This window comes from Haliotis cracherodii, unplaced genomic scaffold (genome assembly GCF_022045235.1).
Source record: "Haliotis cracherodii isolate W230 unplaced genomic scaffold, xgHalCrac1.p SCAF_11, whole genome shotgun sequence".
NCBI lineage: Eukaryota > Metazoa > Mollusca > Gastropoda > Lepetellida > Haliotidae > Haliotis > Haliotis cracherodii.
Window position 1 is genome coordinate 25062625 of NW_027266266.1, and position 16633 is coordinate 25079257.

At 38.9% G+C, this 16633-nt stretch overlaps 1 protein-coding gene across 1 annotated transcript; it reads left to right on the forward strand.

Annotated features, from left to right (window-relative positions):
- The first annotated feature begins 10017 nt into the window (after nucleotides 1-10017).
- LOC139456358 (uncharacterized) lies at nucleotides 10018-13740 on the forward strand. Its single transcript, XM_071238010.1, has 4 exons — nucleotides 10018-10992; nucleotides 11341-11409; nucleotides 12935-13024; nucleotides 13633-13740. Exons 1-4 carry the CDS (start codon nucleotides 10018-10020, stop codon nucleotides 13738-13740), a joined length of 1242 nt encoding a protein of 413 aa, XP_071094111.1.
- The last annotated feature ends 2893 nt before the right edge of the window (nucleotides 13741-16633 follow it).

Here is a 16633-nt window from a genome sequence, read left to right on the forward strand (position 1 = left end):
TTACAAAACTGGAAAGGTTGGGAGGATATATTGTTGTAGAAATGACAAATTAATAAACATGTGCCAGGTAGAAACTTGGAATAACATCTTATATGAGTCATGAGATTGGAGCAAATGTCGTGTCTTCATATAGTTTAATTCAAACCTGTTTGTCGAACAGTTATACACTTTGACTATTTGATGGTAAAGACTTTATTCCAACAAACAACCCAGATGTGAGTATTGAACCTTACTTATTTCTTGCATTATATTGCCACATGAGCCCGAACATTTGGTGAAATTGTGGGCGCAACATCGGTCTCCAACAATTTTGTCAACTCTACCTAAAGTGAGTGGGTTTAGCGCCGCTTTTAAGAGTATTCCAGTTATATCACGGCGTGGCAGCTAAATGTGGGACGAAAGCCCGAAGTGATGCAGGTCTCAGACGTTTACCACTACGGTGAAACCCACGAGCACGGGTATGGTGCTGACAAACCTAGAAACATAATCGGGGCGAACCGTGATTCGAACCCACAATCCTAGGTTTCTGGCGTGCCCAAGGGACGCAACTCTGCACAGCGAATCGCGGCGCTTAAGACAACTGGGCCACCCGTGCCCCCACCTTAAGTAAGTCATCGAGTTGTCTTGTGACAGAGAGGACAGTAGACGTGATGGAGGAGACACTGAGTAATTGTATGCATCATATTGCATGACTAAATAGAGCTAGAAATAAACAAAATGATACTCGAGATATTTACACAAATGTATTATTGCTTACATGATCAAAAATAAAAGTGACAAAACGTTTCTATTATCATAAGACATCTGCGCAAAAAGCAGGGTCTATTGTACAATTCCGTTTATGAATCTCTACCAAATAGTACTGATATCTGGTGAACCCATCTTCCCGCGGCAAGGGAGGTAACTGACTATAAAAGTCTAGTTTCTGTTAACTCCCTTGCCTCGGGAAGGTTGGTGTCCGTGAAGCACTGTATTTCAAGCCTATTTCTAGCTGCAGGATTAGGTAATGGAGAGACTGGTATTGGAAATCAATGGGTACATTATATTTTTTCATTTTAGAAACTGAACCAATACAATTTGATTGCGTTTGATCATGTTGATATCGGCATGAAAATCATTAGTGCTTGGTATCGGTTAATCAGGATAATGGACTAAACACATATGATGGCACCAATGTTGAAAACAGTGATACGTGATAACAATGCCTTTTCTGTCAGGATATGACATTGACAGCATTAGTGATCACATCTGAGCACCGTTTGCATTACTCTCATCAAGTTCGACTGATAAAATGTTAACATTTACTTGCTGTTATTTAGCGCTTTGGTTTTAGACGTAGTTTAATAATTTAACGGAACTACATTGGTCGCTATCGGACTCCAGATCCCGTTAATGCCTCACTCAGTCAAAAAGTAAATATCACTTACACAAAAAATACAAATGCTTAATCATTGACATCAATGTTCGTTTGTCCAACTTCCCATTTGGGTATTTACCATTGCTATGTAAGGTCTGTCTAAACAACCATCACAAAATCGCTGCAGTTGAAATGGCTATTTTTTTCAAAAACAGGAAATGTTGTAATAATGTATTGATAATTCTAAAACATTTTGGTTCCACGTTAAGAGGCCTTAAACCAAACCAAGATTTTAAAAGTGATTTTGATATTCATGATTAGGATGAGCATTTCCAAAATTCCTTCAGTTTAATAAAGATAAAGATATAAATAAAGATATTTGTGACTTAGGGATGGGGGCGTCTTTTTGTTGTTTAACGCCGCACTCAGCAATATTCCAGCTATATGACGGCTGCTGTTTTACTGTGACCAGGGTGGGCCAGGTTTTTGTTTGAGAGAGCCATTAGTATGTGTTTGTGTGTACAAGTACAACTGCTCTTGTCACAATATGGACTATGGGATCGATCACTGCATCATCTATGGAATATGCGATGTCTACATTGGATTTTGTGCCGCCAACGTGTTTCAAAGGTGAGATATGTATGAATGTACAGGACAAGGCAACCTTGTTTACAGACCCAAAACTGGACCGTATCCACGAAGTTAGGAGACACCCGTTTGTTTCACTGCTACTGGTTGCCGGTGACATAGAATTGAACTCGGGACCTACTGGTGGGGACTTCGCAGGATTGGAATCAGCCATTATAAATCAGATTCAGGAATCTGAAGACAGGCTATCGAGAGACATACGATCTTTGAGAGAAGAAGTTCATTCGATCAAGGCAGAGAGGTATGTGAACTGAGAACAGAGGTCAGTGTGAATAGAGAACAGGCTATTCTCAGACTAGATGTTGACGAAGTATCCAACAAAGTAGAAGAACTGTATTACTGGTCTGACAGTTTTAGTGACCTAGAGTCTAGAGTAGAACATCAGGAAAGACAGAGCAGACGAAATAATTTGATTGCATATGGGGTACCAGAGGGAGTAGAAGAATCTTATAAAGTGTGCGAGGAAAAGATGCTAGACATTTTTAATAGAGCCAGAAATAAGAATCCTACATATGAGGAACTTGCTGATAGAGACATAGAACGTGCGAACAGGATATCCAGCAAAACAACAAATAACCCCCGCCCTCTTATAGTGAAAATGGCACACTGGGATGATAAAATCCAAACACTTGGATTCAGGGATACCCTGAGAGAAATGGGATATGGCGTGGCGAATGACCTAAAATATTTCCAGCGACAAGAGCTAGGCAGGTTACGACGTGAAATTCCAGATAAGAGGGTTTTTTTTATAAAGGAGGCAAACTTGTCGAGGATGTGAGGAAGGATAGTGAGGTGAGAGATAGCCAAGAGACAGACACCAGAGAGAACTACAGCACACAGACGGGAGAGAAGGGATAGCCAGAACATCAGAACATCACCCTCACAAGGACATAGACGGGGAGGTTCACACAGAGGACCACGACTTCTGAGTTCTCGCTCTAAGTATTATAGGCATGAAATAATGGTCATTAGCAACTCATTAAGACATCTACAGTAATTATATAAGTAGGCAATATGAGGGGCTAAAACAGTAAGATATAGGTATAACACATGGGAAGATATATTGAGGGCAGGCGATGTTGGAGTTGAAGAGCACAGGAAACATACTGGGCCACTAATAACCAGGGGTGACAATAGTGGGTCGAGGGTCGGAGTACCAGAGCAAAACAATGAAAGTATCATAGCAAGGGTATGTGCAGGCTGCCAGAGACAAAATAGATTGGGAGAGGAAACGTAGAGGAAATTGCCCTCGGGTTCATAAATGGTTTTGGGGGGAATAGTCCAGATTCCGGGGGTTGAGGTGGTTACATTACCACAAGTCCTAAAAAGGACCTTGAGGTGAGACAAGAGTGGGTTAGAATCATCTAGTGTAGGGGGGAAAGGTGGTTAACAATGATACATGGAAAAATGAGTAGAACTGTGACGTAGGTACCGATTTAAAAAGGGACAAAGGCCCCAGAGCAAAAAGAGCGGCGAGAGAGCGGCTGGAGAGCGGCTAGAGAGCGGCTGGGGAGACGACATCAGGACTGGTGCTCCGCTCTCGGCCAAAAAGCCTCGAGATCGGGAGAGCGGCTGTGGAGACAACATATGGACTGGTACTCCGTTCTCGGCTTGTTGTCACGATCTTTCGAACCAGCATTTCGGCCGAGACTGAAGCTTTGCGGCCGAAGTCTCGTATTTAAGTGACAAATAGAGTTGGCTGACCGGCAACACAAAGTGGGAATAAAAGCTGTTAAACAAAGATCACTCTTTGTGCTTGTTGGAGGAACTATGGTAATAGGTCCAAGGCCCTCGGGTACTGACATTGCACCTCTCGCTCATCCCTGACTGTCAGCACCAAGAACGAGGGGATTGCCGTAGTTAGGTCGTAGATGTACACGAATTGCCACCCTGGTAATTAACAACAATTACCGTCCCTTATCATCTTAAAAATACCTTGGATATAAGGCCTGGGACTGGACAGCAACCCACTAGGGGTGCGACGAGACCGACGTGATTGTAGGACACCTCATGTAGATACGACAGATGATGTCGATGATTGTACATTTGAGAATAGAACATTTGTTTTCTGGAATGCATCAAAACGTAATTCTAAATTAACTGATCAGGACTTTACCGATTATTTAAACTCATTTGACTTCATCGGCATAACAGAAACATGGATGAAAGATATAGACATAAGTTTGATATTTCCAGGATTCAAGCTATGGATCAAAGAAGCTGAAAAGATTTCCAACTTTGGTAGACTTTCTGGTGGTATTGCCATATTAGTTAGACAGCAACTTGTTAAATATGTAAAATGGTCTAAAGTTTACGACAGTGGTATTTTCATGCTGTTAGATAAAACCGTATTTGGATTTAAAAAAGATTTGCTATATTCATGTGTCTATGTTCACCCTGAATGTTCGACTTGGTACACAAACCCTTTGAGGCAAAGAAAAAATGGCATACACATATTGCAAAATGACTTACTTGATACACTAGCACATTGTGATGATGTTTATTTGATGATTGGGGGAGATTTTGTAGATTTTGTAAAAGATGATATCCTTGAATATCTCGAGGGTCATGATAACAGTGTATGGGGTTTTCTGTTAGACAATTTCAGCTTAAAAAGATTTTCAGTGGATTTATCTTTGAATAATTTTGGTAAGAGTTTACTAGATTTATGCAGTTTACTAAATATACATATTATAAATGGAAGGTGTGGGTCAGACGCCGGGGTGGGAGATTTTACTTTTATAGGAAATAAGGGTGCGAGTGTGGTGGATTATGTTATTGCCTCGTCCGAGTTGTGCCATAGCTTTGACATACCGTCTCGAGCGGAGTCATCACACCTTCCTGTCACGACTAGGTTACGTACGCTTCTAGTAAATGACTCTATGCCACGCCATACACTGCTTCCTTCAGATTTGTGTGGGTTGAAGAGAAGGCTGAACAGCTTAGAATAAACCTTATTCCTGGGACTGCGAATGATTTACTGGAGAAGGCTGTAGATGTAGCATTTGTTAACGTTGAAGAAAGTATTGGGTATATTACTGAAGCTGTTATTATTGCTGCATCAGATATGAAGAAAATGAATAAGGACTGTAAACATGATCAACAATGGTTTGATAGCGAATGGCAGCTACTTAAAAAGGAACGACGTAGACGTTTAAATTATTTTAGAAAGAATAAGGATAGAAGATCACTAACCGACTATAATAGAGTGAGAAATCAGTACAACGATCTTTGTAGGGAAAAAAGACAGAATATTTCGAACAAAAACAGAAACTGTTGGAATCAAGCATAGATAATTCTAAAACATTTTGGTCATCGATAAAAGCCATTAAACCAAATAGATATTGCAAAAATGACATTGATATTCAAGCCTGATGTGAGCATTTCCAGGAACTGTTTTCAGTTCCATTTAGCCATGACGATAACAATTTATTTGACATGGAATTCAACGAAGATAAAGTTGACAGTGTAACAGATGATATTCTTTAATGTCCAATATCTAAAGAGGAAATTATTGACATCATATCCAACCTTAAAGATAATAAGACATCTGGAAATGATAATGTGATAGCAGAGTTTTTTAAACATTCCTCAGACATTTTAATACCATATTTGGAACTAATTTTTAATATCCTTTTAGAGAGAACATATTTTCCAGATAATTGGACGGTTGGCATCATTGTCTCTCTTCACAAACATGGCGCAACCAGCGATGTTAATAATTACAGAGGCATAACTCTCCTAAGTACATTCAGTAAAATATTTACTTCAATTATTAACAAGAGACTCGTTTTCTGGGCGGATTCTTTGGATAAGATAAGTGAGTCACAAGCAGGTTTTAGAAAAGGATACTCCACCACTGACAATGCTTTATCCTATATTCTATAATTCAGAGATATCTATCAGTGAAACGAGGGAAGCTATATGCTGTATTCGTAGATTTTGCAAAAGCTTTTGACTCTGTGAAAAGGGATAACTTGTGGTCACTCTTTCAAAGACATGGGCTAAGTAGCAAAATTGGGAAGTTATTATGCTCTCTATATAAAAATGTGAAGGTGTGTGTCCGGAACAATGGCGCTATATCGGATACTTTTTTAAGTAGCAAGGGTGTCCGACAAGGGTGTATATTAAGTCCCTTCTTATTTTCCTTTTTCATAAATGATTTGGCATTTCAAATCCAAACAAATTGCACTGATGGAATACAACTGCACCGCGAAACTATTAAATTATTTCTGCTTCTTTTCGCTGACAATATAGTCATGTTCTCGAGCACAATACCTGGCCTGCAAAAGCAAATACATGTATTAGCGAGTTATTGTGACGAGTCAAAACTTACTGTAAATATGGATATAACCAAAGTTGTAGTTTTTTAAAATGGTGGTAACATATCCAGAAAAGAAAAATGGTTTTACAGGGGAAGCCTGTAGAAGTTGTTCCATTTCATAAATACTTAGGCTTGTGTTTTACATGTAGATTAACTTGGTCAAGGAATGCACATAGCATTTTCATTACAAGCCAAGAACATTTTTGTAGGCATATTAAAAAGTCTTAGTGTTCTGGACAATGTTACATATGATGTTTATTTTAAAATATTTGATTCAAAAATAAGCCCGATGCTATTGTATGGATAAGAAATTTGGGGTCTAGAACATTTTGATGTTATTGAGAAAATAAATGTATATGCATGTAAACGGTTGGGGGTAAAATCTAGCTTTGAAAACGCAAGGGTATATGGTGAATGCGGACGGTTCCCCATGTATATCAATAGTTATTTAAAGGTTATTAAATACTGGGTCAAGCTATTAAATATGCCATCTTCAGGATACCCGAAAAACTGTTAAAATATGATGCTTCTCTACGACAGCCATGGGAAACAAAATTGGGCATCAAAAGTTAAAAACATGTTATACGAATGTGGATATGGTTATGTTTGGTTACAGCAACATGTAGATATGCCACAACATTTCTTCTCCCGTTTGACAGACTTTAAAAGATATGTACATTCAAAAATGGCATGGTTCTTTGTCCAGTTCTAGAAAAGCAAACTACTACACTACATTTAGAACCTTATCTATTAAGTGTAAATTTACATAAGTTTAGAACAGCTCTTTCCCGATTCCGTTGTGGCTCACATGATCTATTTATTGAAACAGGCACATATGAAGGTATTCAAGAGAACACAGACTTTGTTGGATGTGTAAAACTGATTGTACTGAAGATGAATATCACTTTTTATGTGTATGTCCAGTGTATGAAGGTTTAAGAGCAAAATATCTAAATAACTATTTCTACCGCAACCCAAACGGTAACAAATTTTGTAAATTAATGACTTGTGATTGTACAGAAACTATTAGAAATTTATCAATGTTCATTTATCATGCCATGAAACTAAGAAAATGTATGAATTTATAACACGCCCCACACAATGTACTATAGGCCTTTGGCCTCATAAGTACCATGAATAAAGACTGATTGATTGAATCCGGTAATTGGCAATGGTGTCCCCGCCGCGATATTGCTGGAATATTGCTAAAAGCGGCGTAACACCATACTCACTCACTCACTTAATATAGCCGATAATAACAACTTCTAAAAATAATAAGGGCGGTCGGGTAGCCTAGTGCTTAAAGCGTTCGCTCGTCACGCTGAAGACCCGGTGTTCGAATCCCGACATGGGTACAATGTGTAAAGCCCATTTCTGGTGTCCCCCGCCGTGATATTGCTGGAATATTGCTAAAAGCGGCGTAAAACCAAACTCACTCATTCACTCTATAAATAATAATGACAAAAGCGTATGCACTTCCGGTTTAGTGATATCGCCTCCGGTTTGGAAAACACATGTCTAATGGAAGACAACTTTAAAACAGAAGTTATATGAACTTCCGGTTGGTTAATATAACTTCAATTTGGGAGAACATTGATTTAAAACAGAAAGTCACATGCCTCAAGGTGCATTAACAAGAAAGTTGAATATCAGATGCGTGATTATTTCCAGCTGAAAACATTGGTGCTGGCTCTGACAAAAATCCCATTCAGACACAAACAAGCCTTACACAAACAAGCAGATTAACCTTAGAAATTACCATTTCAATGCACCACGCAGGGGGGCACGGATGGCCTAGTCTATGAGGGCCCCGCGAATCGCTGTGCAGAGTTGCGTCCCTTGGGTACGCCAGAAACCTAGGATTGTGGGTTCGAATCTCGGTTCGCCCCGATTATATTTCTAGGTTTGTCAGCACCATACCCGTGCTCATGGGTTTCACCGAAGTGGAAAACGTCTGAGACCTGCATCACTTCGGACTTTCCTCCAACATTAAGCTGACACGCCGCGATATACCTGAAATACTGTTAAAAGCAGCGTTAAACCCAACTCACTCACTCACTCACTCACCCATTGCACCACGCTGACGACTATATGTACTATAAGCAGTGATCACTTCTTGTGTTTTCATGAAGTTAATAATGTTTTAGTGTGTAACCCTGAGCGTAAACCAAATTAGATGTCTCTGGGTAGATTTCAAACTCACAATGAAACTATAGCATATGTGTCTCATTGAAAGTAGGTAACAGTGAGCTGATACCATAAGATTGTCATCTTTTGTACCTCAAGTATGCAAATTAGGTAGCCACTAGAATCTATGCTGCTTAGCACTTGACAGAATATGTAGAAAAAGGCATTTTAATATGGGCAAACATACCTTAAAATGACCTTCACCATGACGGTGATCTTACACATAGGTTAACTCACGACCGAATCTCAGCCTCACCCCATCTAAGGATGGCAGGTACTTTTCTGTAATTGACCTACTCTAAATGCTTCATGAGATACAGGATATACAGGATATAACCGAAAGGATGACCTTGATTTTTTACAGGAATGGTCAATGTGTCAAACGTATTCCCCAGGGATATAAAGGACTTACACATGATACGATATCACATGATCACGCGCCACATGGTGTCAATAACAAATTAAGACAACACCTTAAAGCATCCCCATTAAATGGAGCTATTTGATTAACTGGCAAAATCATATAACTTTGCGTTTGAAGTTCTAAAATGTAGACAAAAGTATACCATTAACATGGGTCTGGTTAAATGGCAGTGACTGAATACAACCTAATACAACGACATGTAACTTTCAGATATTGAAAGATTTAAGTTATGATAATATTTGATTGTCATATTCAAAAGAGGGGTCGCTCGACAACATAAAGGTTGCATGAAATGTAAAAACCAAACTCTCGCACAAAATAATTTGCAGAACTAACAAGATACACGTTCGGGAAGGTCATCAAATCCGTGATCCCTTAACTCCGGAAACTAATAACCAACACGGATCAAACAAGACAGTATTGATTAAAGGTGGACGTGCACGATAATAACCCGTAATGAATATGATAAGCCATAATGCGTCATTTAATTATTTATTTAGTTTGTTAGTTAGTTAACACTGATAATGTTTGAGAGTGGTCTCGAGAATCATACCAAGTTATCAAAGTATTTAGTCTTATGTTGACATGCTTTTTAGGCATACAATTGTACAGGCTGACCAAGTTCCTACTACGCACCTGCAAAACCCGTATTGTGACACACATTAACAGGGAATGGGTTTAGTAGTGCAGTGTTAGCGTAAGGGAATGGAAGGGATAAGCTTGGGTGATGGAGCATAATAGCGACTGTGATCGGCAAGACAAGAAGAGTTGTTGCCATTTTGGAAATACGACAGGAGACGTTTATTCTGTGCTCAGAGAGATGAACAATTAAAAAGTAATTTGGACTGATGTTGTTTTCACCAACCTGTCTGAAAAACAGAAAGGGAGCATACTGTACTTGATGAATCTGATGTCAAAGCATTCTCAAAGGTACAATTTGTAAAGCATAGTTTCAAGGTCTCCTCCCAGTTAAAGTACTGGAATATTACTATACGTCGTCTCAAATCATTCTCTCTCAACCTCTACTTTTATGATTAATGGACGTCAATATTTGGAAGCAATTGTATCTTAGCCAAAATGTTTGCAAAGGTAAAGCCGTTTACCGATAAGATACCAACTGAACGTGAAGATAAGCTTTCCACCGTGTCAGATTCACTCTTTAAATATTTGCGTATCATTTCTTGTATCGGAGGAATCTATCGTCGTGTGAGCCCTGGGGAGAAAATGACATGGTGCGACAGACTTGCACTTGTGCATGTCATATTTGTTCAAATAGTTTTAATGACAAGCGTTATCTTCTTCTTCATAACTACTTACAACTTCGCAACTGACTCTAAACCTGTTGCACGCCTTATGGCGTTCTGTACTGTCATGTTAATAGATTTGTACTTGTCATTCATCTACAGTATCTTTCTGTCAAAAACATTCCAACTGTTGCATGCTCGTTTTTGTAAGTATGAGGAACGGTACGGATTCAGCGATGGAATCAAGAAGTTGGTGAAGAAGTTGAGAGCAATCCTTATTATCGGCCTTTTATTCACGACAGTATTTGGTCCACTAGAATACTTCATCGTGCAAAGCTATCCTGTAGTTATGGACGATATCTACCCTACAATTTCTTTTATGGAACCCTGGAAATCAGTTGGCTTAGTTATAACGTCCATTGGATACATATTAGTAGAAATTCTGTGGCTAACCAATTACGTTGCTATACCATTTCTTTCGCTGTTTTTGTGGCAAGAATTTAACCGTGTTGAAACACAATTCCAGGAACTTGCAAAAAGTCAGTGTGAAGACACTGAAGCCAGGTTCAACACCTTGGTAATTCATCATGGCCACGTAAATGAAGTGCTTGAGGATATCAACAACTATGTGCAACACTTTATTTTCACTAGTGTATTCATGACTTTGCCTGTGACTTGTACCATAATATATTCCATTTTATCCAAGTCAGTCAATTCTGAAGAAGTGATAATTTACAGCACAGGTTGTGTGTGGGTCCTTCTTTCTGTAGGCTTGAGACTGCTCGTTGATGCACTGGTCAGTTCAAAGGTAGGAATTTTACTTTTTATGTCTAAAGATATAGAAGATGATTAGGATATCAGAAATTTTAAGTGAGTGAGTGAGAAAGTGGTTGTGTTTTTGTAACTTTGATAATTGTTTCATTACGTACCAGCTTAATGTGAGAGAAAAAACTTAATTAATGAAGAACCATTTTTGACGAAATCCATGAGAATTGGTATGGTTTTGTATGGTACAGAAAAAGTCAATATCACTATGAAATCCTGGATTGGACCCTCAATCAGAGGATCCTGGTAGGTCTAATGGGTGCAACTCTATACTAAACTTGCAATTGGAAGGTGATAGATGTACAGAGTAGCGTTACGGTTCTCGTTGCAGGCTCACGGGACTCTACAGTATGTATGGAGGCTTGACAAAGAACGTTTCTCTGGCATAGGGCTACAGAAGGTATATGTGGAACTACTTTTATACTCAAACATTAAATGATTTAAATGTTCATCTCCCCAGTTAAATATTTAATTCCAAGTGGCTTATGTGATGGCCAAGGTATCCGTCGTCCCTCATCGTGTACATGTCCATATGGGTTGACACTGAAAATACTGGATCAACGAAATGAAACCTTCCCGTTTCCTATCATTGACAAAAAACAAAGGTTTTCCCATCCTTGTTATCAAATTGCAGAGATAATACGCCATTAACATGATTAAGAACAACTAAAAGTGATGACTGTTCCGACTATTGTTGGCTCCAAAATTTGGCAAATTGGTTTCCATTACTCAGTAAAGTACAATATGATTATATTTTTTTTTATCAGACTCAAAAGTCTAAAGATTGTAGGTCATCATGAATCATCAGTTTTGAAGATTGTGGAAGGTCAATGTAATCATCAAAATAATTGTGAAAAACCAATTTGAATGTATTCCACATGGTCTATAAACAAGAGATGTACTAACATAAACCTTTAACTTTGGGTCAAAGTCTAAGCGTGGTTTCTTTGGCATATGAGGACAGATACAACAAACACATTATTAGGTTCCTCCTTTTCCTTTGAGGCAACTTCCCCAAATTTGTTGAAACGTACACGTGGACAATGTGTCATTGAAGATCAGACATAAGAGCATTATAATTTGATTTTTCCCAAATTTAGAGGAAGGATAACATCTTGTTGGAAATCCTGTTTACCTCCTTCCCAAATAGGAAGTGACATAATCAGATAGGGAGTGCATATTACTTTCTAGACAGATATAAGCATGAGGCATACAGGTGTTAAGGTCTCATGCAGTGGGCATGTGCAGCCAAGTGTGAGTAATCTGGTGTGATGCACGTTTTTGAAAATTCAGTGATGGGGCTGCTTCTGTGATTTGTCCATGACGTAACCATAGTTAGAACCTGATGATTTCGTAAAGCCGGTGGCAACAGGTTTATCTTTTAATCATGACAGTAGTTACTTGAAGTGTTTGTTTTTCATATACAATAATTGTTAATGCGACTCAAGGTAGTTGATCTCCATGTATATAATTAGGTACATGGCACATTTCGAGTAAGAATAAACCTATTTGATATTTTAGATGTATATATTTGTTCTTATCTCTTTTCCTATGGAAATTTGATTACATAAAATTATTGCAGACACATATCTTTATAACTGAGGGAAAAGAATTGCCAATTAACATGTCGCGTCATTGCTGGATATGACGCCGCACTCAGCAATATTCCAGCTATATGACGTCGACATGTAAATAAGACAATCTGGATCACACAATCTAGTGATCGATATTGTAAGCAACAAGTCACCGAGCCCGATCACATGCTTCTTCTGGTGATGAACAAAATACAATGTATTTGATAGTTTAACTCTCGCGCTCGGTTTATTGTCACTCGGCAGACATAGGGTATTTATCTCACTTATAGATGAGGCTGTCTCGTGACAATCTGATCATTAGAATGCATTTAATGTTGTTCTGATGTTTAGATGAACCTGTTTGTGTCAAGATTGACGGGAGACACTATCGGCTACAACATTCACGGCCTCTTTACCATCACCATGCCAACACTCCTTGGGGTGAGTCTATTGCATGACGTGAAAATAATGAGGTTCAATAAAGACTGAAATAAGAAATGACCACATGACAACCACATGACCCGTACCATGTTTGAAACATTGTAAATGTGTGCCTCAAAAACGAGTGGATTTATTTTTCAAAGATATGAGACCGAAGTTACCTATCATCAGTATATAAGGCGAATTGTGTTTAATTTTATTTTTGTTCGTATCGAAATACATCCAACAAAATAAAAATATGTAGAACTATTTTTGAGTGCCTACTAACGCCCAGTACAGTTCAAGTTTCGGGATATAATATCGCTGACTTGAGCTATTTTCAATTGGAAATCAAACATACTATAACATCAACCGAGAGATGTAGGTTCTTTTACCCCTCAGATTAGATATAATTTTTAATATGTCATTTATTGTATGCTCTAGTACTTTTACTACAAGTATTAACTAGTATTGGCCTGTTCTTACCCTTCACTTAACGCACCATAATCTAGAAAACTCCGTAGTTGAACACTTGCCTATTGTCGTAGACTCTTAAAACTTAGACTGCATATTTACAATTCAATATTGGAGACACAATACTTAAAAATACAAATGACATCAAATTTCAGATAGTGGGAACACTGGTCACCTACATAATTGTGGTTGTACAGTTCAAGCCAACAGAGCAATCGTGTCAGTGCGGCGTGGTTAGGAACGTCACACAGAGTGATATGTGATTTGGAACACGATGTGTAGCAAAATGTGAAGATATGTAAGCTTCTATAATCACTACCTTCAGTGTGTCATCCTTCCTTTCTTGTCATACCCAGCCTCTTAACTTCTTGAGAGGGAATGCTAAGAAGGTGCATCAATAGCATTGTAGGGATGTCACCACCCAGTGACTTACGTGACGAAAGACACTCGTCTCGGCATATGATGAATACATACTTGTATCTCCTTATAAAGCTGGCAGCCAACTTTGACAAGAAATGTAAAGGATAAACATGTGATTCATGTTTGATTTTCATAATACTAGTATTCTCATAGTATTCTCAATATTCTATGAGTAAACTAAGGTAATATCTTAATTTGTTGCTTATTGGATGACTGATTTTGAATTTGTGATTGACAGTGAGATAAGTGGAATAAATTGGTAAAATGCTTGGAACTAAGGTATTGATTCTATTCCGACTCTTCATGTTCCAGAATGAAAACTCTTGAGCTGTGTAATCGCCAACCATTCTAATCACTTACATTAAATTTGATTTCATGTGCACATTGCATTCGTTTCGACAACTGCATCATGAATAAATGAACCGCCTTGGCTCGTTATTTGACGGTGTATTATGTAAACCATAATTCCTCATTTGCTGACCAAACTGCGTATTCTAATTTCCAGTCGTTATAGTAACTCTGCACTTGTCGGGAATGAGGTCATCATAGATGTATCGCAGTGACGTCAGTATCAAGGGATTCGTGTAGAAGGTTGTCACAATGTCTGCAAACATTTTTAATTAATTCGATGTTGAATGTATCATCATCTAATCTTACAATTTGCTTCTGATAAAACATCAGTGACACTCTGTTGGGTAAACAGGTCTTAGCACCTAAATATACTACCGACAGAAATAAGGGAATTGATGAAATGGCAGTGAATGTGTAATGACGATACTTGTGTGTGAAAGTAATTTCGGGTGTGTGTAGATCAATATCTGTCCCGTCCACCATGTTTGGCGATACACCTTGATGGCATACTGTTGATTAATTTGCGTATGATTGCCCTTGGTATTGCCTGCCATTCCGCCTGAAGAGTTACTCCAAGCTGGGTCACATTGGCGGGTGCTGGGTCTGTGATTCTCGTCTGGGTCTCAGGGCGCCTTTTTCAAGTCTGCTGCATAATTTCAGGCGGGCTGCATGGAGCCTTCCTGTTATTGTCGGGAATTCTCTGTTGGTGACAGGAGCAGATGTGAATCTATTGCGTAGTGCAATGAATGATGTGAGACGGTCTTCTCCGGTTTACGTTTTGCCTGCCACATCCAGGACTTCTTGCAACCGCATCCATTTTGACGGTACTTGTCCCACAGTCGAGAAATTACACTATTTAATTTGGCAAACATTCGGGCAATTTGGGATATTGACGCCCCAACACCATCATATCCACAATTCGCCATTTGGTCTCTTCAACGAGATAAGTTAGTTCCCTTTTTTTGTCGTTAGTATATGCATTTTTGATGAAAACGGTGATATTGTTGAATTCGTGACAGCTTTCTCCGTCAACGTTTGCCTGTTCCAGACTCAGTTATTTACAGCCTGCTGTCATATAGCTTGACTATTGCCAAATGAGAGAAATCACAATCACACATCTTTTTTTGATTCACAAGGTTGAATATTTCCAGTTGAAAACATGGATGTTTGCTCTGACAAACACAGACGATTGGTTCCGTAAACAATGGAGCTTAGAAATGACAATTCAAGTGACCTTGTCAGTTTACTCAATTACCAACTGGCATCTCTACTACAGTAAACACTTCCTGAGTTATCACAAACATAACACATTTGTGTATTTGACCTTGAGAATGAATCTTACCTTCAATATTTGAGACAAGCATTTCAAACACATTCTTCGGGTCTATCCAGCATGTAAACTAAATATGTCTCTTTGTGGAGTTCACCATAACAACGACAATGAAGCATGTTTCTCATTGCAAGTAGGTAACAGTTACCTACCATTGATGCCACTGATAAGTTGTCCCACATAAGTATGCAATCAATATAACCTCCATACTGCATCTTCAGAAAATGTTATGAAAAATCGCAAACTGTATGTCTGACGTTCCCTGTGACCTTTACCTTACACATTCCTTGACCCATGACCTGGTCTGGGGGACACGGGTGGCCCAGTCGCCTAAAGTTCCGCGATTCGCTGTGCATCCCTTGGGCACGCCAGAAACCTATGATTGTGGGTTCGAATCCCGGTTCGCCCAGATTATGTTTCTAGGCCGTGATATAACTGGAATACTATTAAAAGCGGCGTTAAACCCAACTCACTCACTCACTCACGACCTGGTCTGGGCCCGAACCCAAGGATTGCCATATACTAAATACTTTATCCACGGGGTCGGCCTTCTTTTAAAGAACTGGTCAATGTGTCAAAATATATATAAAACGCCAACGCCACAGCATAATCAGGCTCGAATATCTATCTAAAAGATTGCATTGGGCGTAAAGGGCAAAATAGTGCTGAAAATTGCATTAATGGATCTCTGAAAATCAGCGATAACACCATGTGTACATGAAGAGGGTAAGCCTGTCCTTCCCTACTCGTAGAACCCGCCACTCACAACAATTTCCCTGCAGGGCCATAGAGGAGACGACCATGACATGAAATCCCAGGGGTGTCCAAGTGCCGCAGCACTGGCGGAGGAGAAATGTAGGCAAAACGTTAAAGCATCCTGTCACTGAATACCAACATAATACAAAAAAAACATCTAACATGGCAAATGATGAAAGTTGAGTTGATGATAGAACGACTTAATTAGCATATTAAATAGAGGAGTCGCTCGACAACGTGTATGCTGAATTAAATGTAAAACCAAACTCTCACACGAAGTACTTTGCAGAACTAACAAG